Source organism: Hevea brasiliensis, chromosome 17 (assembly GCF_030052815.1).
Source record: "Hevea brasiliensis isolate MT/VB/25A 57/8 chromosome 17, ASM3005281v1, whole genome shotgun sequence".
Lineage (NCBI taxonomy): Eukaryota > Viridiplantae > Streptophyta > Magnoliopsida > Malpighiales > Euphorbiaceae > Hevea > Hevea brasiliensis.
This window is the reverse complement of record NC_079509.1, coordinates 10,279,356-10,301,503: the sequence shown is the minus strand read 5'-3', so window position 1 is coordinate 10,301,503 and position 22,148 is coordinate 10,279,356. Positions and strand designations below refer to the sequence as shown.

Here is a 22,148-nt window from a genome sequence, read left to right as displayed (position 1 = left end):
GACCATATCTAGCTATATTAAAGAATCACCTTTAGGTTGGTATAATTAATTAAGCTGGGAATAAATTTGCTTAATTATAGTTCGTTAAATAGGCGTAATGAAATGCCACACCCTACCAATTAAATGAAGAGATCAAATTAACGGGTCTAAATTTTAATTACGAACATATCTAACTATTTAGGAACTTAATTAGCGTACAGACTGAAACACAATCATGAGTATTTGCATTAAAAAAAACAGATTGAAATGATTATAATTCAATAAAAATTGAGGCAGTTAATTTAATTAGAATATATATGTGCTTAGTGTTTCAAGTTAAATTATTATATGTATGTGATCAAATGATGGATTATGGCACCCTTTTCTTTTATGCTAATTAAACAAAGAATTAAATTGAGAAAAGAAGTAACCGTAGGCCTAAGAGCTGGCATAACTAAAGATTTAGCTAGCCCTACTCTTAAATGTGGTGCTCTAGTCGATATCAATTTGATAATAATAATAATAATGTACTAAAAAAATGGAAAAATGGAGGCATATTAGGCCAAAGTAGGAAATATTTCCAACAAAAATCCACCAACAAAGGGTTGGTTATGCATAATTGGACTCAAAAAAAGGCCATTTTTAAGGAGTCCATGCTTAGACAACCCTAACCCTAACCCTAACCCTAATCCTAACCAAAGGGAAGGAGAAGAGGGGAAAGATAAACTAGACTAGTCGGAGAGGAATCCCAAAGTCCCCCAACAAAGGTGCAGAACAAAGGCAAAATGAAATGATTACTTGAATGAGATGGGACCCACTTGATAATCTTTCCTTTCTAAGTCTCTCAATTTTTTGACTCGGGATTGGGACCCACCTCGGCCACCATTGTCTTTATGGATTGAATGATAAAAAGAGCACCTCACGTGGAGTCTGAACCAAAGGGGCTGTCCAACCACAATAAAAAGGAGCCCTTCGTTCACAAAAATAAAAATCTCAGATTTTTCTTTTATTTTTATTTTTTTCTATTTCATTCCCTTCTTCAAAAGGAAAAATTTTATTTTAAAATAAAAATTAAGAAAATAAACTCCCTAGCAGCACCTCAACAAAGCAATTTCTTTTCTAAAAAAAATTGCTTTTTAAAGGTTACCCATATAATTCCCACTCATTATCTTTTTGGCTTAAAGTTTGCCCTCTTCCTTATCCTCTCTCTAACATCAATTCTCAAGGGAATTCCAGGAAACCAAACAAAAGAGAGAAACCATTAAAGGGTCTCTCTTAGGCTTAGAGGAGAGAAAGAGAGAGAGAGAGAGAGAAAGAGTTTCCTTCTCTCTACCCTTCTGTTACAAGGAGACCCACCAACAGATTAAACTAAAACCCTCACTCCTTCCTCTAAAAATACAGCAGAAAACAAAAAAGCCATTGGAGAAACAGCATATTTTCATGCCATCATGGAAGGAGGTGATGATCAGCTCCACCACCACCACCACCACCATCACCATCGCCCTAACTTCCCATTCCAGTTACTTGAAAAGAAAGAAGACGAGCCTTGCTCCTCCTCCTCTCCTTACCCTTCTTCTCTTCCCATCTCCACTGCTGAACCAAACAACAACAATAATAACACCAATAGTAGCCTAAACCGTTCCGCTTCCAGTCTCCAAATTGTCCCAGAACCCTCCAAGAAACCCCCTCCTAAACGAACATCGACTAAAGATCGACACACGAAGGTCGATGGACGTGGCCGCAGAATTCGCATGCCCGCTCTGTGCGCTGCTAGGGTTTTCCAGCTAACTCGTGAGCTGGGTCACAAATCCGATGGTGAAACCATCGAGTGGTTACTTCAACAAGCAGAACCAGCAGTGATCGCCGCCACAGGCACCGGCACAATCCCTGCGAATTTTACGTCCCTTAACATATCTCTACGTAGCTCAGGTTCCAGTATGTCAGTCCCTTCTCAGTTAAGATCGGCTAGCTTTAATCCAAACTTTTCGATGCAACAACGCAGAAGTTTGTTTCCTGGAATTGGTCTAGAAACCTCACCAACACCAACGTTTCTTAATTTCCAGTCTAGCAATTTGAATGCGGTACTCCAAGCAAAGCAAGAACTGCGCGATAGTTCTTCCCTGGAGTTGTCGACGGAGACAGAAGAGAGCTTGAGCAGGAAAAGAAGGCCAGAGCAAGATTTATCATCGCAACAGCATCAGATGGGTAGCTACTTGTTGCAATCCAGCACAGGGGCAATTCCAGCTAGCCATACTCAGATTCCGGCAAATTTTTGGATGCTTGCAAATCCTAATAATCAAGTTATGAGTGGAGACCCTATATGGACATTTCCATCAGTTAATAATAGTGCTTTGTACAGAGGCACTACTTCTAGTGGGTTGCATTTTATGAATTTTCCTGCCCCTGTGGCCTTGTTACCGAGCCAGCAATTGGGGTCTAGTAGCATTGGCGGTGGTGGTAGTGGCGGTAACAGTGGGATCAACGAAGGCCATTTGAATATGCTTGCTGGACTAAATCCATATCGCCCTCCCGGTATGTCGGAATCACAGGCAAGTGGGTCACACTCACACCACTGCGGTGGTGGTGGCGGCGGCAACGGGGATGATCGTCACGACACAACAAGTCATAATTCATAGAGCATCATGATAATGATCACATCATTCCCCACCTGTGTAGTTTGATTTGTAACACACGTGAGGTTTGATCGTTCTTGAATTTGAGATTTGTTTTTTTTCTTCTTGGTTAATTATTCCAAAATTTTTTGTGTGATTAATATGGGGTTTTAGGGTTTGCTCGAGGGATGACAATATTATTTAACATGGGTATTGGCTGGTTTTTTTTATAAAAAATTCTCATTTGGTTTTTTTTTTTGATAATTTATTAGTACTACACGATATCTCATCATCATTGGTTGCAATTCATCATTGGTTGTGCAATTTTTATTATTATTTTTTTCATTTCTTCCACCCTCTGGCCAAAGCTCTAGTGGTTATAATTTATGGGTTAATTGTGCTGGGATAAGAGTCTGGTGAATGAATGAATTCTCTCTATATATGTCACTGTGGAGGTGAAAGGGCCATAAAAGTATGTAAGTTAGGGTAGTGAAAGAGATAAAACAGTGTTACTGCAATGTAGTATTAAAAACTGCAACCCTTTTTTCTTTCTTTCTTTCGTTCTGATTCTAAAATCTCTGCCATGAATCTCAAGGTTTACCGCATCAATGATTAAGATTTTTCAGAGTGATGGGGGTAATAGAACTGTGGGACCCAGACCTTATCAGTCCAGGTGTTGGCTCAGGTGGTGGGACCCAGGTGCTGGTCATCGCCCAAACCAATGTACAATGTCACTGACAAACAGGTGGATCATTCCCCTCTCTCTCTCTCTCTCTCTCTCTCTTTTATAGAGATGGATGGATGGAAGAGTAGTTGTTTCCTGGCACCGTTGAGATCGGTGGTGGGTATTAATGACCCTACTCCCAGAGATGTCCCCACTGATTTTATTAATCCAGACCGTTCGTTGGTGGGCCACTCTTTTGATGGGCACATTGAATGATTGGGTCTCAGTGAGAAAAATGTGGAGTCTGGAGTTTCATTCGAATCATACCCCAAGTTTACTGTCTCCCTCCCTCCAATGTCCGTTTCAAACCCTTTTTTTCCCTTACTAGTCGGCAATTGGTATTTCCTTTTATAAATATTTATCCACAATAAATTAATTTTAAATTTATTATAATTAATAACTATAATAAAATCATCCCACTTACCCATGCCTCTTTCTAATTTTGCCTTAGAATCCATGCTTGCACCACTCATCATATCACGTTAAGAATTAAAAAAATGCAAAATATATATATATCATTGACTAATATGTATATCCATTTTAAATTATCATTTAATTTATGTATATTAAAATTAATTTTAAAAAATAATTAATTAAATATACTTTAAGAAGAAAGAGAATACCAGCTTTAGATTTCTGTCCGTATAAATATAATGGAGCAATGAAGCATGGCTGCATTTCTGATTTGACCTAATGAATACATGAACAATCCCCAGAGATAATGGATATATGGTCCGTAAATGATTTCTTGTACTGTGTTGTCTTCATTATTTATCAGTGACAGAAGTCTCTAATTGATAGAGATTTCAAATTCCATCACCCTGTAGGTTTATATAATTAAGGAAGAGACCCTTCTAAGAGGATCATTTTTTAATTAATTTTTTTTTTACTAAATTTTCAAATTCAAAAATTAAATTTGATGAGTTGAGAGCATAGTAAGGACATTAATCTAATTGAATAGCACATGTTTTGATTTTTACTATTCTTTGGTGTATGCGTGGGAAAATGGCGTCAAACCCATGATAGCTAAAAGGAAGTAGTTCTCTTTCGTACTCAAATTGCACATGGATATGAGCCATATGCTAGAGCCAAATGGGCCCTCCAAGAAAATCTTGCATCCCCAAAATAGAATGATTAGACCATCTAATGATCCATTGGATTTGCTATAGAGAGCAGTAGAACAAACTAGTCGGCATCGGTTTAGGAAACAAAAGAATTGCTTATTAGGTGCTAATAAGACTCCATGGAATTGGCCCAGAAAAATCTTTCATTTGCTCATTAATTTGGGCCCTTGAAATCTCTTAATCCCTCTTTGATTTTATGATTGTGTTGTTTCATACACAACCATGTGCATGCCTTCTGGCGTTTTGCCTGCAGGTTGGTTGTTAGCATGTAAGAGATTTTGGGTGGGTCAACACACCACCCGCTACCATTGTGTCTCTAACTTTTGGGGTGCCACCACATTTCAATCCTTCACTTTAAGCTATTGAATTAGTAGTTTAATGATCCAACTAATGAAAGTGATTAGTGATTAAACCTATCCACGTTTTGTAAAATTTAAGGCTTTATACATACATATATATATTCCATTATATGAAAAGTGAAATGGAGTGAGAAATGAGAAGCATAGAAAATGAGATGTTCTCCAATCAATAAATATCATCATTGCAACATTTAAAACAAGCAAAGAGCTCCTCAAGGCAATAACTGGGAAGGTGTCCCACAATGTAATAGTACCTTGGTCAATGTCTCAGCTGAACCTACCCAAATAATACATGCAGGGTAATTGAGTAGAGGCAGCAGGGTGAGTGAAAGAATCTTTTATAACTAGTAACTTGGTATTCTGAATTTGGCTCCTCACCTGGAATGCCTTTGTCTTCTCAACAACAGTAAGGAAATAGGGATATATTTCCTGCCCGCCAATATATACAGTTCAAGAGTAATTTTTTTTTTTAAACAGAAATATATTTACATGAAATAAAGTTATAAGCCCAAGCCCATAGAAGATAAGTTTGCTATGATCACTTCAAGCCAAGCCCAAATCCAATAGATAGGAACCCGAGATTCGTCTTCAATTCTTCATCAGCAATCGTCACCACCTTTTCTTCAACAGCAGCTTGCAACTAGTTATTAAGAGTGGATTGTCAATAATTCAATCAAGCAAGGGAAAACAACACAGGAGTGCTTAAACACTCCGCTCAAATCAAAGTCGCATTGCTAAACGCCTTCAAAGCTAAAGAAATAGAGAATATTTGTAGCAAATACTAGAAATGCATAGACAAGGACTAATGTCGAACAAGCCAAGAAAGAGGCTTGGCAAATACGAGCCTTTCATACTTTCCCTAAAGGAAAGAGTGACTGACTCGGCACCATTCCTCTGAGACTGCTAGTTGAACAGCTCCTAAAAGCTTCAATCGACTTGAAAAGGAGGGCAGTTGCAGCGTGCAAGCAACCTTACTGAACACTAACCAAAAACCCTATCCACAAAGGGGACACTAAGATTTCATTGTTGGAAACTAAAGAGAGACCAAGAAAATTTAAGGAAACATACAACTAAGAAAAACTACATAAAAAAAAAAAATTAAAGGAAACAAGTAATTAATTAACGAAAAGGCAGGGGGAGGTTCAAGGGCCAGATGGCTGAACCTTCCATGCATCGGAATTAAAGCGGATAAGTGTCTTGCTTTTTTTTTCTTGCTATCCATTCTGCATTTATATTTTCAAGTTCAACATCTATCCATATTTCTGATATGTAAAAATTAAAAATTACAATGTAATTTTTTTTTAATGATGTTAGAGTTATTATTTAAATTGTGGGATTGCGATTTCAATTATTTTGAAATTTAATTAAAATAATTACTAACTGAATCAGATTAATAATTTAGTAATCAAATACCAAGTTAAGGTGAGATGGTGAGTCAAAATGGAGAGGAAGTACAAATAAGGAATGAAAATTTTGAGATAAGGGATAGTGGAATCCATTGCATGGTGCTAAATGGAGCAGTAACCAAAAGGAAAAGTGAAAGGGGTTGGTAAAGTTCAGTAAATAATGCACGTTTGATGTCGGAACCACACATGAACGTCTTTCTCTCTCTTTATATGTATATTTAACATAGGCTGGAATTTATCAATAATTAAATTATAAATTAATAAGTCTGCAAACTAATTAAAAAATTATAAATTTATTAATAGAATTTAAACCAATTCTATCAATTCTATTTGCGTTAATTATATAACAATATTAAAATTTTTCATATTATAATAGGAAAAACTATATATATGTGAACATAATAATTATCATAATAAAATTGTGTGCATAAAATTTGTTGGGTCAAATAATCATTGTTACTTATAATAATTGTATAATTTTTACAATTTTTATAATGTAATATGAAAATAATTGTATAAATTTTTTTAAATATTCAATATGAAATATAATAAAAGGATTCATATTACAATCACATTATTGGTGTATTTGGAATCCAATATCTAAAAAGGAAATTCATATTTTTCTTAAAAAAAAGGGAATTCATATTATAATAATTAATAATTTCCACAACATAATAAAGATATTTTTAATTTATGTTACTTTCTTTTAAATGGAAAAAAATAAAATAAAATATATTTACTAGAAATCTCACCTGGGTGAATTTTGATATTTCACATTCACTTTTTCTAAATGTATAAAATGAGCTAAGCTACTGATCAGTTAAAAAAAAATAAAACGAAAAAAGGGGTAAGCTAAGCTACCATTGGAATTGGCAAATGACATGAGAGAGAGAGTTACTGACATTTGCTCTTGGATCTACCAAACAGCTTTAGCATAATAGCATGGATGGTGGTGGCGGCGGTGGCGGTGGCGGTGGCGGTGTTGCTGTAACGAGGTTGAAGTCATTATTCAATTAATGGAGATGGCGAGAGTGGTTAAGAATTGGTGGAGCCATTCAAAGACTGTGGTTCTGATCTGGTCTATTTGCATCGTCCTTTCTTTCTCTTTGTTCCGACTGGCTCTCAATAATTCCTCTTCCCTTAATCCCTCTTCTTCGTCTTCGTCTTCGTCAGGTATATTCCCCGCCATAATTTCTTTCTTCCCTTTTTTTTTTTTTTTAATTTTCGATATAGTTTTGCTTTTTGGAAACTTTGATTCTGGGGCATACAAATTTTTCTTAGATGTAGTAGCGGGAACACATAAACGACTAATTACGAGATCTTTCCTTGATCAATGTTTAATTTTCTCTAATTATGGTCTTCACCGACTCTTGAGCTTGTTAGAAATAAACCCACAAGATGGAAAAGTTGATGGTAGAAGGAATTAATTGCAATTTTTTAATGTATGAATTGATGATTATTGAACTTGTAATATAGTTTTGCCTAACCGGATTAGATTAAATTTTGGTTTTTGCTATGGAATTTTGAAGATGTTGTTGATTATGCAAGTTTATGGTAAATTTTCGCAGTTTTTTTTTTCTAAATTATAAATGATTATTTTTTTATTATCTTTTCTTGATAAATATTAATGAAATAAGTAAAATTATGTTCACCATCTTTTTTCTTAGCTTGAATTTTGTTGGAACCAAACTTGTGGTGTGAATTTTTAGAAACTCACTGATGTATGTGAGGATAGTGGAAGGGTACCATGTACTAACTTAGGGAATGCTTAAATCAGATTCTTCTATTTCAAATATGGAACAAAGATCAAGATTATATGATAAAATGGCAAGGGATTTGGATGAGAATGGACCAACTTTCCTCAAACATGGAGAGACATCTCAGTCATTGTCACTTTCAGATATTTTCACCTTGAAGGATGGATCCATAATGCCTGTACTTAAGGTAAGCATTTGGGTGAATTGAAGATTACATCATAAAGATGTTGCTGCTTCTCATCTCTGTTCTCTTAAGAAGTGAGTGATGCTTGCCTTCTGTGTGCAGGCAGCAAACCCTCCTGTCCGGGCTAATGTCTTGTATCTAAGCCCAGAATACTCAGTGCCCATCTCGTAAGCATTTAGTTTTCTTTTCATGCTTCTTTTGTTTTATTGGTATTTCTTTCTTGGTGTTTGATTAACAAATTGTGATTTGAAATACATCAAATTTGGGATTTAGCCTGTATCTAATATAGGCCCTAGGCAGTGAATTGGCAAAACAAATGTGTTTAAGCCATTCCATTGAGCAAAATATATCATGGAATTTTTGAAAATAAAGGGGAATGAAAAGAAGAAATTAGAGGCAAGCAATGGGTTTTTGTGGATCAATCTTTGTGATTAGTATGTGTTAAGGAAGTTGCTGCATTCTGTTTCAGCAATAAGTAGGAAACATCTAGCCCTTGCAATTCATATGGTGTCATAGAAGGCGGTTATCTGTCACATAATCAGGACTTCACAATTTTGAATATGTGATTGTATAAGCTTAAAAGTTCTGCTCAAGTGGCTGAATTCACTTAATTGCTCTTTTTCACCCTTTCACACAATTACTTCTTGACTAAAATACATTAGATGGTCAATCCTGATCCCTGTAAAACTTGGAGTGTAGTAGCAGAGCATTTGGTTACTTTGGAAAACATTTCCCTTTTTGGGTATAATAACTTACGTAGTTTTTCTATTTATTTCCTGTATTATGTCCAGCCTTCTTTGGAATTTTTATGATATGTTTCATTTTCTTTATTAATTATTAAAATCATTTATTTTTTTGCCACAGGGAGGCTGTAAAACATATATTTAGCCCATACTTTGATAAAGGTAAATAATTGTTTGACCTTCCTATTAATGTTAATGTTGCTTTTGAAATCTGAGTTAGTTATTTTAATTCATGTGAAAAGAAAATCAAGCTTAGTTGGTTTATATGTTCATATAAATTTTTTGTATAATTTCTTATTTGTTGCCATGCTAACATGTATTTTGGTTAGCGATTTGGTTTCAGAACTCTAGTTTATACCATTTCAGTATGTTTCATGCTTCACATCATATTGAACCTGTTCCTGCGACCGAAGATGAGGTAAATTGCCTATGGATCCATTTCATGTATCTCCATGCTTCTTGTATGAGTATCAATATAAACCATGAATCCTCTTTTACTTTGTCAGATTGAAGTTGAAGCAACTGCTGTTGGAGCTGTTGTAGAGGGCCTCTGTCCTTTAAAAATTGTCTTAGATAGAGTGGTTTTGACTTCGACTGGTGTGCTTCTTGGATGCTGGCAGGTTGCTTTTCAATTACTTTTTGTTGCTACTATTTTTCACTTCTTAACAAGTTAGCATTTTCAACAATTCATAAAGCTGTATTTCATTGTTTTTTGCAATTTTTCGTTCTGAAAATTAAGCATATCCTGTTCTTCTGAAAATTGTCACTCTAGCTGTCTTTCTGTCATCAAAACCCATCAAACAGGTGGAACTCTTTTCCCTTGTAACCAAGGCAGTTATTATGATATTGAAATCACTTGTAGTTGCGTTCACATCTTCTTAGTTGTAGAGCTAAAGGCATTCATCATGGTTCATAGTTGGTTATTATCATATACAAAATGGAGCCTGCCCCATATGGAATCTTCCTTTTTTTAAGTGTACAAGCTTTTGAAGTTTCTAAACCTACAAAGGAGAGAACATACGTACAAATGGAGAAAGAAACTGTTGGGGCCTGTTTACTTGTGGAAAACTGTTTTCTGTTTTCCATTTTCTAAAAAAATTTCATTTTTCATTTTCTATGGAAAACAAAGAAAAACATGGAAAACGTGTTCACCTGCAAGTTATATAAAACAATTTTCTAACTACAAAAAAGATATTCACATCTTCCATAATTAAAAAGATAAATCATTTATAAAATGTACTTAAAAACTTATTTTATTTTAAAAATTTTTAAAATATGTGCTTATTTATTTTATAATAATATGATTAAATTTTTATCATTATAAATAAATATTTTTCTAAATAATTTTTCAATTTTAGTTATAAAAAAGTTGTATAATTTTAGTTATAAAAAAGTCATTGTTTTCCATTTGGAAAACAGTTGGAAAATATAACTTTTGTTATAAAATAAAATAGTAGAAAACAACTTGAAGTTGTTTTCTAAATCCTTGTTAAATCTTGAAAAATTGGAAAGATGATTTTCCAATTTTCTATTTAGAAAACTGGCACATGTGAACATGAAATTCTGTTTTCCAGTTTTCTTAGAAAACTTCCTTCAAAAAACTATCCAAATTTTCCAAAAGTGAACACAACTTTGGTTTTTCATTTTCTTCATTTGTTGCTCTAGTTAAGGTTTGGCATGTATTTCTTTCATTCCTTTACACAACTTTATCTACCATTCCAGCTAAACTCAAAAACTCAAACATCGGCTGTTTTCTTCATTGAATTGATGTTTCTTGTTAAGCTTTGTTTCTGTAATTGCTTGTGCCTATTTACTGTATCAAGATGGCAAAAAATCTCATAATTGCACGTCTTTTTTTATGACATATATGTAGATAGCATAGGGAATCACTGAAGAATAATCCTCAGAAGTTATTTGTAGTTTATTAATTCACTGCAATGCTTTCTGTAGGTGATCTCTGGACCTGATCCCATGACCATTCGTGCTAAATTGAGATCTGCACTTCCACATGCCCCAGAAAAGCAACTTGTAAGAACTAAGAACCATGTGAATTTCTTATTTCTGTTGTAAGAGTAGGCACAAGACGAGTTACTTTTTTGGAAGTCACAAGGAGAGTGCCAATAGTTTGAGGTGTTGACTGTTGAGTAACCTACTGGATATCAGGATCTATATGGTCAAAATTGACCTTATCTGCAAATATTCGAATTATTGTTGCATAACCTCATTTTTCCCATGTAGCTAAGAATCATTCTTTTCTTCTATGCATTTTTTTGCCAATGGAACTCGTCCAACACATCCTGACCTCCCCTCATGCCTGAAAGTGAGCTGATCCTGAAATGTTGAGGGAAGTAAAATCTTCCGGTCCACCTCTACTAGCACCACCTGGTGGTTCTCTTTCTAAATGCATCCGGTTGTGCTCTACTAGCACCAGCTGATGGTTCTCTTTTTAAATGCATCCCATTCTGCTAATTTATTTCAGGATGATTAGAGATGGTGATGCATCCTCTTAAGGAATTTATTGTTGTTGTATAGTGGCTTCTATACAACAACATTTCTGAGAATTTAACCCAAAATCATTTAGAGTGAAGAAAACAAATCTTTATAGCCGACCCCAAATTTTTGGGATAAAGGCTTAGTGAATTAAGTTGAGTTGTATAGTGGCTTCTATCTAATTGTCTTTACCTCTTAGATGCCTTGCTAAATATTCTTGCTTAGATCTATATGAATAGACCTGGCTAACGGCCGGTTCCGGGCCTAAACTGGCAGTTCCGGTTCAAGGGGATCAGAATCGGACCTTCAAGGTTTGCCTGATTCTATTTCGGTTTTGGTTTTTATGAAAACAAACAGTTGAATTCTTTTCAAAATTTTGAATTTTTTTAAAATGAAAAAAAAAATCCAGTTTGGTCTGAAATCAAACCAGCTGGTTTCGGTCTAGTTTAATGTCGGTTTTGGTCAATCCGGTTTTGAACAGTTTTGGTCCGGTTCAGATTCCAAACCGGCCTGTGGCCAGGTCTATATATGAATGATTTCTCTTTCTTTAGATCAAAAGCATTATGGAGGTAAAGTGACACAACTTGATACCAATGAAACTATTAATGGTCATGGCACTTGCTAATTTGTGTCTTTCACTGCTGCAGTATGATGCTGCCATTCTTCATACTTCCTTTGCAAGGCTTCTTGGTCATCCTAAAGCTTCACCCATGGTAAGCATCTGATGAGGTTTTTTGGCATTCAGTTTTTTATTTTGACATTGCAACATTGGTTAAATGGAAAGCTCTCTGCTGCAATAGTAATATGGCAACTCAAGATGCCTATGAAACAAATGCTTGTTATCACCTCAGTGGCTAATAAGAATGAAATTATTTTTATCAGACGCACAGATACTTGCATCATATCTGGCATCATTAATCCTGAGACAAGTAATGGAGATTCTGGATTATATTGCTTATATTTGACAAGGGAAATAAGCAAGACCAAAAGTTGACCATTGAAATTTGAATAACAAAGGTGGAGAGATTTTTTTAAAAGAATAAAACCCTATCTCTCTCTCTCTCTCTCTCTCTCATAGATGTCTTCAAATAAGAATGCACCAAGACCGCAGTCTTACATTGAAATGTGATCGATTTAATGACCTTAATCATGCCTCTTATCAAGCGAAAATGGATAGCATGCTTATGTTCTTATTTATGCGTTTTGGATCTATCTATTGATTGTTGTCCTATACAGGAGCCTCCAGATGAACTAAAAATTTTCCATGAGCTGGTTGCGAGCCTAAACAATAAGATTCGCGGATATAAGGTTTGTTGTTATAATTCTGATTTTTTCCTAATCTGTCCATAGTCAACACCTTCATGTTTTCTCTCTGTACAATTGATGGCATTTTTGTTATGAATATCATTCAGGCAGTTATTTCTGAACTGTGGTATGTGGAGGAATATGACGTGCTGGCACTTGCATTGGATGGAAGAATGAAGGTCCGCAGGTTCCAACTTGGTTGCAAAAGAACCTGAAGGTTTCATTGTCACAAATATAATTAATCATATATTGTACAGCTCCAGAAATTTATCGTCGTTTTTAACTTTAAACGCATTGTGGTTTCATCATATCCACAAATAAAGGGCTCCTGTTTAGGTTATGTTGCTTATCTTTATCCTGCAAATTGAAAGGCTAAAAAACTTTTGCATATTATCTTCTCTCTTTTAGATATATAAAATAAAATTGTCGTATTATTTTCAGTGCTTGCGAAGTTGTTTTCCATTTTTATTTTCTCACATTAGATGAAATAAAATAGTATCTATTAATGAATATTTCAATCTGTTTTAATAACTCGTTAATTTCACGAAAATTGTCAGCTCTGATTCTTGATATTGGGAATTTGGAATTGAATTGTATGGTTACTTGATTTTAATTTTGATTTAATTGTTTTTTTTTTTTTGAAGAAATATTCAATTTGACAATGAAATGAATCATTTTAAATCGATTAAAAGAAAAATGTTTCCAGACAGTGTTGAATTTAATTCTAATTTTAAATTAAATCAAACTAAATTCGTTTGATTTTAAACTCGAATGGAATCATATGGAAATTATACCATATAATGGTAATTTCATATAAAATTAATTATGTTAATGAGTGTCAAAATTTTATTTTCGTTTATATTTTAAAATTATGTTTTCAAATTTTGATTAATTTTTATTTGCATCACTTATAATTAATTTATCATTTTGTATATTAATTTTACATGAAATTACTATTCCGTTACAAAATTTAACTAGAAGGATGATTGTGCCCGATATTATGTGGTTAGTTATTGTTAAAACTCAATTACACTTAGAAAGTTTAATTTAGTTATTTTTAATTTTTTATCTAATTTAATTTAAAATTTTTAATTTAAATGTAAATTAATTCAAAAGTTAAAGAAAGTTAAGAAATTAATCTTTTTATTTTTTTAATTTAAATAAAGAATCAAGAAATTTAATCTCAAAATTAAAAAAATTAATTTTTTTAATTTTTAATTTAAATAAAAAAATTAAAAAAATATCCTATAAATTTTAATTTTTAAATTAAATTAAAATTAAATTAATTTAAATAAAAATTTAAAATAAAATAAATTAAACATTTTGCCGTTTCGTCATAAATTATCTATTACATATAAGATTTTTTACTTGGAATAATCAATCAATAGAATGTTATTGAATTTTGAAATGAAAACAAAAATTATAATCAAAGATAAATAGTTATGGTTTTGTGTGCTTTATTTTTATATATATGTTAATTTTTTTATTAATTATTTATTTAATGTATGATGTTTAATATAGTAACACATTTTTTTCATAATAAACTTTATTTCAATATTATTAAATTATTTATATAATTATAAAACCTGAAATTCAAACTCCATCCAACTCAATTAAAAAAAGAAAATTATATTTTATAGAAACTACTATATTTTTTATTTTTTTTTTAATTCTCTATAGGTAGGGTCGCAGTGTTAGGTGATGTGGATTAGGCCCTGTGTAAACCAAATGGCATGCGCATTGGCAATGAACAAAGAAACCAAAGGACAAAAGCCGCGGGAGAGCACGTGCTGGCCATACGAGTCTGAATTCAATGCATCAAGAGGCAGGTTCTCGCACGCGCCCTCTTGAGTGCTTTCCTCTCCCGCCACGCACATGAAAGCAATCTCTACCCAGTCTCGACGAGACACTTGCAAAATTAAGGTTTTCGGGTCTTAGCCCTAATTTCAATCTCAAATCCTTTGATTTTACCTCTTGAATCTCTCAGATTTCTTCTCCTTTAAATCTAATTATTCCTTCTTTTAAGTGCTTGGCCTACTTTAATTTTCAAGGTAACGTTTTCTAATGTAAAGATAAAATTTTTTTATTGCCCAATTTGGGAATTCTCTTTTGTTGTTAATCCAACTTGTGGTGTCTGCTTGACTGCTTCTGCTATTCGGTTTTGGTTATCAGTAAGAATTTGTTTGGCTTCTAAGAAAGTGGTGAAACCTTGGAAAATGGATGTCAATTTTTATTTTTATTTTATTATTATTATTTTTTTTTTGTGTAAGTGCTGCTGTTATTAAAGTTTGTTGCTAGTACGAAGTGAAAGCACATGTGATAATTCATAATTGTATTTGTTTCCTTTTCATTTGCTTAGTGCAAGTTAAATTTTGTCGGTTTGGGCAGGAAATTGACGTGTTTTTATTTTGGCTTTTTAGGTGGGGTTCTGCGTTGACAGATTCAAGTTATTGGGATAAGCATGGGTTCTGACGGTCCTCCTTCCGCGGCTGATGAGGTGAATGTAGCAGTAGAGACTACTGGAAAAAGGTTAGTGATTAAAGAATCTTAATTTTTGAGTTTGGATTTTTTTGGCAGCAATTTGAATCGGTTAGCACTTCTCATTTTGCTGGGGTATATCTCAATTCTTGGAATTGAAATGGATGGATAACAAATAGCAATATGGCTTGAGACGTATGGTTACAGTTTAAAAGGGGCTTTGTTTTGAATATTGTTGAGACAATAGGAAATAGAAGGCCAATTGCCTGGTGAAATAGTAAGAATCTTGGGCTGCAAAGGTGAACAATTCAAGTCTTGAGAAAAATCTCTTAATAAAAAAGCGCTGAAGGGTAGGATTACTTCCAAATTCTTTCTCTACCTGAATCCTTGCCTCGGTGGGTTGAGTAATGGTCTCTAGTAGGGGCTAAAACCCTCTAAAAATTGTTGTGTTTCTGTCTTGTAATTTTTAATCACCTTAGATTCAGCATATGATATGTTGCAGCTATTGCTTGTTGGCCAGTTGTGGATGCATTGCCTGCAAATGATAAGGTTGCTATTTGTGATACATATTTATTTGGCCTGGTTAAACAAGAACATCAATTTGTGGCTGAAATCTGTGCGCATATGATTTATGACTTCCTAAATTTACTGAGCTGTACGAGATTTAAGTTAATTTTCTGAATCTCACCCCAAAAGAAGAAGGGGGAGGGAGAAGGACTTAAGCTAATTTGGATGAACTGTATTCTGGATGAAAATCGATACTTTAAAATTTGTCTCTTGATTTAAATTTATCTGTGATGCAGGAGTTGCGCTGGTAAGAATAAAGGGAAAGTTCCCAAGAGAATTCACAAGGCTGAGAGGGAAAAACTGAAGCGTGAGCAATTAAATGAGCTCTTCCTTGAGCTAGCCAGTGCTCTTGGTAACTTCTATTCTCTTCTGTATTGTTGGTGACACCTTCCTTATTTTGGCATCGTATCTAACTTGGAGAATTTTCTTTCACAGAACTGACTCAGCCAAATAATGGGAAGGCCACTGTACTGTCTGAAGCTACTAGATTGTTGAAGGACGTGCTTGGACTGATTGAGCGCCTCAAGAAGGAGAACGTATCTCTATTATCTGAATCTCACTATGTAAGCTCATCTTTTTTTACTATTACATATTCCAAATATTCTTTGATGACCCATTAAATGTCAAAATTGATCGACCTATTAAAATAGGCGTTTCTGAAAGTGAGAAGGAAGACATTTACGAGAAGTTTGAATTGTAGGTAACAATTGAGAAGAATGAGCTGAAGGAAGAAAACTCTGCTTTAGAAACTCAGATTGAGGGATTGCAAAATGAGCTGGAAACAAGGGTAGCCCAATCAAAACCTGACCTGAATGTGTCTCCTCCCGAGTTTCACCATCCTGGATTGACACCACATTTTCCAGGAGAGTCTCTGGGGTTGCCTGCATCAGATGCTACATTACAGCAAGCACCCCATCTCTTTGTCGTCCCCTTCCATCCTGATCTGCAAGCTTATCCATTGACTACTACAAATGTGAGTAAACCACATGCTAGGTATCCAACACCTGCAGATTCATGGCCCTCCCAACTTCTTGAGGAGCAGCTAACAGCTAGGAAGGAAGTTAAGTAGCAACCTTAATTTTTTTCATCTATCGGCAAAACTCTTTTGTAGAGTTGGTATATTGCGTAGCGGATGTGAATGACGGTAAAATATGGATGGTTGATCGTGAATTTCTGCCTTAGATTGGGGATGGCGGGTTGGTGACCAAATGTGAAAGTTTAGTTGGTGACCAAATGACGAAACCTCGTCAGAATTTTTTTTTTTTTTTTTTCTTTTTAGCCAAATCAAAATTTAGCTTCATTACTGGGGCAATAATAAATTAAAAAAAATGATATGTTTATTTATTTTTTATTTAATAATAATAATAATAATAATAATAATAATAATAATCAACGAAAAATAGCCTACCCGTGTAAGTTGTAACATGTAAAGCCTAAACCTAATTAGGCAGATTAATGTGTGTAGTTTTAGTACTTGTTTGGTGTTGCGTTTAAATATACGAAATTATTTTTTTGAATAAAAATATCATTTTAAATGCTATTAAAAAAAATAATTTTAATTTTTTTTATTTTAGTATTTTTATAATTAAAATATATTAAATTTTTATTTTAAATTATTTTTTAATATTTTTTAATTATTATACCTAAAAAAGTGATTTTTTTAAATAATAATTTTAGCAGTAATCGTAAAAAGGGTCTTATTGTTTTTTAAAGGGCATTTCAATAATGCAATTGATTTAGTTGCTTTATGATACCTTTTAAAACAGCTTTTGAGGGATAAACTTTGATAATGTTGTTCTTTCAAGTAAAGATAAAGTTTCCCATAAATATATTTTCTAATTGCGCATTAAATCAATTAAAGAAAGGGAAAAAAAAAATTTATTGATATATAAAGAAGAGAAATACTAACAACACTTTACAGGCTTTGTGATTTCTAAATTTATTTAGGATTTTTCACTCTTTTACTTATCCTATAAATTAAATTTAATAAATTAAAATTAAGATTTTTCATTAAATAAAATTTCTATTTATCAATTATTTATTTTATAAATTCTCATATAATTCAATTAAAAAATTAATAAAATATGTTCAATATGTAAAGTAACTTTTTGTTAATTCTATATTATTAGATTTATTTTTTTATTTATAAAAAATTGAAATTTAGATAAATTTTGTAAGTATACTATTTTCGCCCTAGTTCTAGGGAGAGATGTTTTCTCTGCTATTTTGTCTTTTCTTCTTTAAGGGTTTAGCCCTCTCTCCCCTTGTATTTGGCAGCTTCCCCGACTCGGCTAGCGAGTTTCCTCTCCCCTTTGTTGAGTCGGGTCGGTGAATGGTTGATTGATAAATTGACTTGCCAATGGTTGCTGTGTTTTTTTTTTTTTTTCTTACTGTCTTTATTTTGTTAGCATTTTTATGCAAGTTTAGGGCTTATCAACAATGGTTTTTTGGTGACATGAAGCCGAGATCATTGCTTCGGGGTTGACGGGTTGAAGAATTTTGAGTCGCGTGGTACTTTTAGGGAACATCATCAGTATCATTCTCTAGACATCTAGTCCTTCATTGGCCAGAAAAATAAAAGAGCAATGCCTCGCCATCTGTTTGTTCCCCTTGGTTTTAAACCTTGTTTTCACTTCCACGAATGGTCGGGAAATCAATTTAGTGCGTGGGTTAAGTTGTTTTAATGCTTATTTTGCTCCTCTGCTTCTGTTATAAAAGGCTTTCCTATTCTGAGTTCCGATTGTTATAGACTTCCTTGGCCACTTTGCCTGATGCTCCTGGTGATTCAGCGACCTTGGTTTTTATTTTTGCATCGCTTTGGAGTTTGTAGGTTTGGAGCCACCTATCCTAGGGTTACGAGTTTAGGGATTTAGGCTTCTTTTCGTTTGGGCCGAGTGACTTTTTTAGATCTTTTAGTTTCTAAACCTCGCGGCTGTTATGTAATGTTACTTTAATCCCATTAATGACACTTTGGGTTTGGTCAATTTTAAGCTATTTTATTAACCGAACTGATAATCACGATTTAGATAAATTCACGACCAATACCGATTAATAAAGGGGAGAAATCAAGCAATTCGGTTTTCTCTTGTCCTTAATTTTAGATTTAACTTCATCGAGTTTTATAAATTTCACACAAATTATTTCAATGATCAAATAAGATAAGCTTAATTTATTTAAAATACATTCAAATTTAAAGACTCAACAAAATATAGTTGCATTTTGCCATTCAAAGAGCTCACCTTTGCTGATCTTCAAAAATCTGACTTTGAAAACCCAAAAATCAAAATTTGACTTTCAAACCATAAAACCCATCCACTATTTTCCATTTCAAGAATCTCATATGGAGGACTTCTCAAATATCATATTGGAAAAATGGAAGAAGAATTCTTCAATTCTATTGGGTCTTTGCCTTTTTAATTTCTTAGTGTTCTTGTACACCCATAATTAAACTAATGTATTCAAATATATATATATATATAATTTACTTTTTTCAAATAAATTAAAAATAATCTTTTAAACATATTAATCACAAAAAAAGGTTACTTTTTCTTTTAATCAATAATAAAGTTGAACTTTGCTATAAAAAAAAAAAAAACAACAAAGTTGAACATTTTTTTTTTTTTGAGAACTAACAATAAAGTTGAACTTACAGATCATGATTAGTGGGACATTATTGGCTTTTTCTTCCAATCATTCAGCTATCAAATAATTTTCTCACTATAGTTGCAACCTTATTGTAATAAGCATTTTTTGTTTTTTAGAACTTACCGAAGGGTGGCAATTTTGCGATTTCATGAAATAATGGGTGTCTTTCAGGAATTCGACTGAGTTTGTTGTACCAAATCCATTAGCTCCAGAAAAAATTGAGCACTGTGGGCCTACATTACGTCAACGGTCGATGATGATGATTATTAAGAAACTTACATTTGGTCCTCAATTTGAACGGTTTGATTGGAGTGGCTAATGAACTCCGCGATGTACGTAGGCTAGCCACAGGCTTTTGTCAGGTTCCGCGTTTCTTTTTTACTTTGGTTATCTCGGCTTTAAAACACTTGTCTGCTGTGAAATCCAGACACGCAGAACCAGAACCTGAAAAATCAAAATTATTAATAAGTTAAAAAGCCCTAGCTACTTGCTGTCACTCTGAGAGATTGGAGATCAGAACAAGAAAGAAGACAAGGAAAAATTACGCTGCATTTTGGGAGAGGGATCGGTGAGGGTGATGGGATCTGGAGCTGGAAACTTCCTCAAGGTGGTTCTCAAGAACTTTGATGTTCTTGCTGGGTGCGTTTCTTTATCACTCTTCTCCTCCTCCTTCTCATTGTGCCTATTTTACCTATTCGATTGAATCCAATTGCTTAACAAAGGCAAAGGCAGCAATAGGCCCGGAGTTTCATTAAGGTAGTAGTAAAAAGAGGGATTTTCTTGGACTACTAGATAATTTTAACAGTTTGCTGGCAAAAAAAATAAAAGGGAAAGAAAAATTAAACTTTTAGCTACTGAGACCAGTAGAACACTTAATTTGATTTTTCAATTTTTTTTGTTTTTATCTAAAAAAACGGTTGATTATAAAGATGAATTAAAAACGATGAGTTGTCCTTGGTGAGTATATGATTCTTTATTAACTAATTTCTAATTTGCTTAATTTGTTTAATCTGCAGGCCTGTGGTTAGTCTTGTTTATCCTCTGTAAGTTGCCTTCTAATTTTTTTTTTTTTCTTTTTCATTGTACATTTTATGGGGGTGTCTGTAATGGATTCTTTCTTCAATATTATGGAGCTGAAAATACACGGTTATTATGGTTATTTAATTTCGACTTCTGGCAGATATGCCTCAATTAGGGCAATTGAGACCAAATCTCCTGTTGATGATCAACAATGGCTTACTTATTGGGTCCTTTATTCTATGATTACACTCATCGAGCTCACCTTTGCCAAAGTCATTGAATGGTAAGGAGGTGTTGTACTCTGGACCATGTAAGATACTTGTTTTCTGTTTGTTTTTTGCATCATTATTAGTGAATTTTGGAAGTAGAAACTGCATTAAATGTGCATTTCGACATAATTTGGAGTCTATATGTCAATTGTGCATCAATCCTAATGTGCTATTTTTATCTGTAGAATTTTTTCAGTTGCGCTAATTTCTATTGTTTTTGAGGTGCAGCATGTGATTAATTGTAAGTTGATTTTTGGTGCGAATTCAATATATTATTTCAATGTGAAATAAAATTCTAGGGAAAAATATCAAATAGTAAGAAATTTTGCCTTTGTTTTGGTAATTTCACCATGAGTTGAAATGCGTCATATGTTGATTAGTTATTTATCAAGGCTATATATAAGCGTTTTTTGGAATTTTCCTATCTGTAATGGCAGGATACCAATCTGGTCATATGCAAAGCTCATTCTGACTTGCTGGTTGGTGATCCCATACTTCAGTGGTGCTGCATATGTTTATGAGCACTTTGTGAGACCTCTTTTTGTTAACCCACAACAAACTATTAATATCTGGTATGTCCCAAGGAAGAAGGATGTCTTCAGTAAGCCAGATGACATTCTAACTGCTGCAGAGAAATACATTGAAGAGAATGGGACTGAAGCATTTGAGAAGCTTATTCACAAGGTATGCATTAAAGCATTAATAATGATTGGTCATTCATATGTAGTACTTGTTTTGGGAGCTAACTGATTCTAAGAGTGAGTTGTAATGAATGGGAGGCTAATTGAGTACTGTGGCAGATTAGATAGTCTACTAATAATATGACATAAATGCCATAAAGAATCTAAACTATTTCATTTTTTTTTTCTTCCTTCATGGTTTGCAGGCTGATAAGTCCAGGAGTAACACTTACACAAACACAATCTTCGATGAGGACTATAGATATTAAGGCTTGTAACTCTCAGTTTGATCTGCTACCTAATACATTGTTGAATATAACTCTGGCTAGATTTCTCTACTTTTTTTTGTTGCTGAAACTATAGTTGTCTTTTGTCTGATATGGTGTTACATTGTTGTGAAGGAAACTCGATGTTTTAATATTATAGTATGTAATCTAAATGTTATAGAATGTAATTATCTGTCACGACTCATGAGTTTTCTCATTTTTTATTTTTTAATCATGCACAAACCTTTGTCATGGAAGATAATGGAAGCAAAATGCACTTGCTATCTAAATATATTATGCATTGATTCTTCTTGTTCTTCGCATTTGGTATTGTTAACCGCTGAGGACTGTTGGATTTGTAGCCGCTGGATTTGTCGTTGTCGATTATTAGGCCCTATGACACAAAGGCGATTTTCACTTTTCTTTGTTTCTCACTTGCCTTGTTCATATCTTAGTTTCCTAACTCAAACTTTATCCAATGATTGTCAATGTGTAATCATAGATGCTTTTACTAAAAAGAGGTGTGGGATCCAAAATTAT

General features: G+C 33.6%; 4 protein-coding genes across 5 annotated transcripts; all 4 read left to right on the top strand.

Moving 5' to 3' along the window:
- Nucleotides 1–1,123: 1,123 nt before the first annotated feature.
- LOC110666787 (transcription factor TCP14) lies at nucleotides 1,124–2,855 on the top strand. The gene has a single exon (XM_021827387.2). The coding sequence runs from the start codon at nucleotides 1,428–1,430 to the stop codon at nucleotides 2,613–2,615; it is 1,188 nt and encodes a 395-aa protein (XP_021683079.2). The 5' UTR covers nucleotides 1,124–1,427; the 3' UTR covers nucleotides 2,616–2,855.
- A 4,185-nt stretch (nucleotides 2,856–7,040) lies between these two features.
- On the top strand, nucleotides 7,041–13,123 carry LOC110666792 (uncharacterized). The gene is made up of 10 exons (XM_058139414.1): nucleotides 7,041–7,377; nucleotides 7,982–8,148; nucleotides 8,248–8,312; nucleotides 9,010–9,050; nucleotides 9,218–9,306; nucleotides 9,395–9,508; nucleotides 10,839–10,916; nucleotides 12,026–12,091; nucleotides 12,615–12,686; nucleotides 12,791–13,123. Exons 1-10 carry the CDS (start codon nucleotides 7,221–7,223, stop codon nucleotides 12,896–12,898), a joined length of 957 nt encoding a protein of 318 aa, XP_057995397.1. The 5' UTR covers nucleotides 7,041–7,220; the 3' UTR covers nucleotides 12,899–13,123.
- A 1,321-nt stretch (nucleotides 13,124–14,444) lies between these two features.
- Nucleotides 14,445–17,072, top strand: LOC110666800 (transcription factor bHLH47). Of its 2 annotated transcripts, none has more exons than XM_021827425.2 (5): nucleotides 14,445–14,606; nucleotides 15,104–15,212; nucleotides 15,965–16,080; nucleotides 16,164–16,291; nucleotides 16,429–17,072. In XM_021827425.2, the coding sequence occupies exons 2-5, from the start codon at nucleotides 15,145–15,147 to the stop codon at nucleotides 16,795–16,797; spliced, it is 681 nt and encodes a 226-aa protein (XP_021683117.2). In that variant the 5' UTR covers nucleotides 14,445–14,606; nucleotides 15,104–15,144; the 3' UTR covers nucleotides 16,798–17,072. The 2 variants fall into 2 exon arrangements, with proteins under 2 accessions (XP_021683117.2, XP_021683108.2); XM_021827416.2 differs by having other exon boundaries at nucleotides 14,466–14,734.
- Nucleotides 17,073–19,782: 2,710 nt separating this feature from the next.
- Nucleotides 19,783–21,813, top strand: LOC110666809 (HVA22-like protein a). Its single transcript, XM_021827437.2, has 5 exons — nucleotides 19,783–20,012; nucleotides 20,390–20,416; nucleotides 20,554–20,676; nucleotides 21,100–21,346; nucleotides 21,549–21,813. The coding sequence occupies exons 1-5, from the start codon at nucleotides 19,951–19,953 to the stop codon at nucleotides 21,609–21,611; spliced, it is 522 nt and encodes a 173-aa protein (XP_021683129.2). The 5' UTR covers nucleotides 19,783–19,950; the 3' UTR covers nucleotides 21,612–21,813.
- The last annotated feature ends 335 nt before the right edge of the window (nucleotides 21,814–22,148 follow it).